This window comes from Echinococcus granulosus, assembly GCF_000524195.1.
Source record: "Echinococcus granulosus chromosome Unknown EG_S00365, whole genome shotgun sequence".
NCBI lineage: Eukaryota > Metazoa > Platyhelminthes > Cestoda > Cyclophyllidea > Taeniidae > Echinococcus > Echinococcus granulosus.
Genome location: NW_020170745.1, coordinates 1 through 1,761, shown reverse-complemented (window position 1 = coordinate 1,761; position 1,761 = coordinate 1). Strand labels below are relative to the sequence as shown.

At 40.0% G+C, this 1,761-nt stretch overlaps 1 protein-coding gene across 1 annotated transcript in view; it reads right to left on the bottom strand. All coding sequences in view use genetic code 11, as the record gives it.

The window, feature by feature from the left end:
• Window positions 1-1,568, bottom strand: part of EGR_11076 (hypothetical protein) — a gene marked incomplete at both ends in the record, with an annotated part of 6,252 nt that extends 4,684 nt beyond the window's left edge. Inside the window, 2 exons of the mRNA XM_024500325.1 lie at window positions 1,071-1,230; window positions 1,514-1,568. Of these exons, the coding sequence (XP_024345261.1) occupies window positions 1,071-1,230; window positions 1,514-1,568 (215 nt within the window). The remainder of the gene's footprint in view (window positions 1-1,070; window positions 1,231-1,513) is intronic.
• Window positions 1,569-1,761: the final 193 nt, after the last annotated feature.

Here is a 1,761-nt window from a genome sequence, read left to right as displayed (position 1 = left end):
CGAAGATCTAGACTCTGATGGCAAGGTCATGCTGCAAGATGCACCCACAATTGCACAAACTTTCTCACCAACAAATACAACGTCTGGAAAGTATTTATCTTTGCTTATTCCCTCATTCGTCGTCTAGTTAAATGTGAGATCTAATTTGTGTTTTGACTATTTTGCATGATTTACAATCAGGCCCTGGCCAAGAGAAATGATGTTAGAGAAGATAATGAGGGACTTATAATGCTCGAAGATTTGTCTCCTCTTGCAGCCTGCGTCTGAGATAAGCGAACATTGCAAGAATGACTATGAGGCGAACGTCCATCTACCTATCCAAACATCTATTCATTGTAACACAGCTAGTTTAGTATTATTTTAGCCAACTGTTGCGAGAGTTTGCATTTCTAGATGAGCAGTGAAGGCTGTCCTCTAACTCGCTATGAGATAATTCAATGGCCATAGGCCACTTTTCTGACAAGATCCAGTTAAAAGCAATGTAGGTGAATTATAAACCAAGATGAACCATCGTTTAAATTGTCCTTGACAGCAACAATAACGACGGCAGAGAATTAAAGTCAGATGACCTTACTCAGTTGTCCATTGACTAGCCTCAATGTTGCACCAAAAACAACCGAGCAGTCCACTCATAATTTAGCGTATCAATCCACAATCATTCTGTCCAAAAATTTCCGACTGGTCTATTCTTCCCGTCTTATGTTACCCAAGGTTAATGTTGCATATTTGGGTGAGACTCAGCCATCATTTCAAAGATTCGGATCATTTGAAAACAAAACCTCTCCGCTTCAAATGGACGGTCACTGATCCGTTCATTCTTGCAAGCTCAGGTCAGTTCTCCTTTTTAGATCCGCCGTGCTACCCGATCGCACAATCGCAACAATTATTGCTTGAGCATTCACCTATGGAAGTCCAATGCACACCTTATTTTGCACTTCGGTAGGATTTAAATCTGTAAATAAATGCGTGGACAAGCTTTTGTTTTAGCTGGTTTTTATGCGTATGCCAACTCTAGTAGGCAGAGGTGCTACGTGTACGCCGCGTCTAAAGTGAAAGAGTAACTGTCCTACTTTTCGTCTGAAGAATTTTTTAAAAATGATTTTACTAACTCTTGAGCTACGCAGTCAATACTGTCAACAAATTTCGTTCGCTTGTAAATATCCGGTGAATTGCAATAGCTTTCAAATATTGCTTGATGCCAATTATTTCCAGTGACCGGTGTAGCTGTTACTGAATAGAGCAAACTTTATATCAATCGCAACCACTACTCCCTTAAAATTTTAAATCACTCACATGAGTTAAGAAAGGCAATTTCAATGACCACAGCAAAATTGTCTTTCACTCAAGCACTTCAGCAATGACTGCAGTGCTACTGATAGGTTTCATTAAGTAACTCTTCGTTTGGGAATAAATAGAGCTCCTGGCATTCCTCAAATTTTCGCGTGTGCCTCCAGGATGAATATGAAGCTGATCAAAACTGTAAAGCAAAAAGTACATTTAGCAATGACCCTACCGGCTGCAACAGTGACGCCGCATAATGTGAAGTCGTTACCAGGATGGTCCAACATTTTCGGTACTGCAAATCCACCGCAAGACTAAAGTGCAGAAAGAGAGAAAGCGTTCATGCAATCTTAAATGAGCAAAAGTAAAACGACCTATTTTGCTTTTACCGTCACTTAGGATACGTAGCAAATGCAGCGAAGAAAGGTCAATTTGTCGTCGCCAATCTATAAAACTGGCAAATTTATAGCTAAACAAACT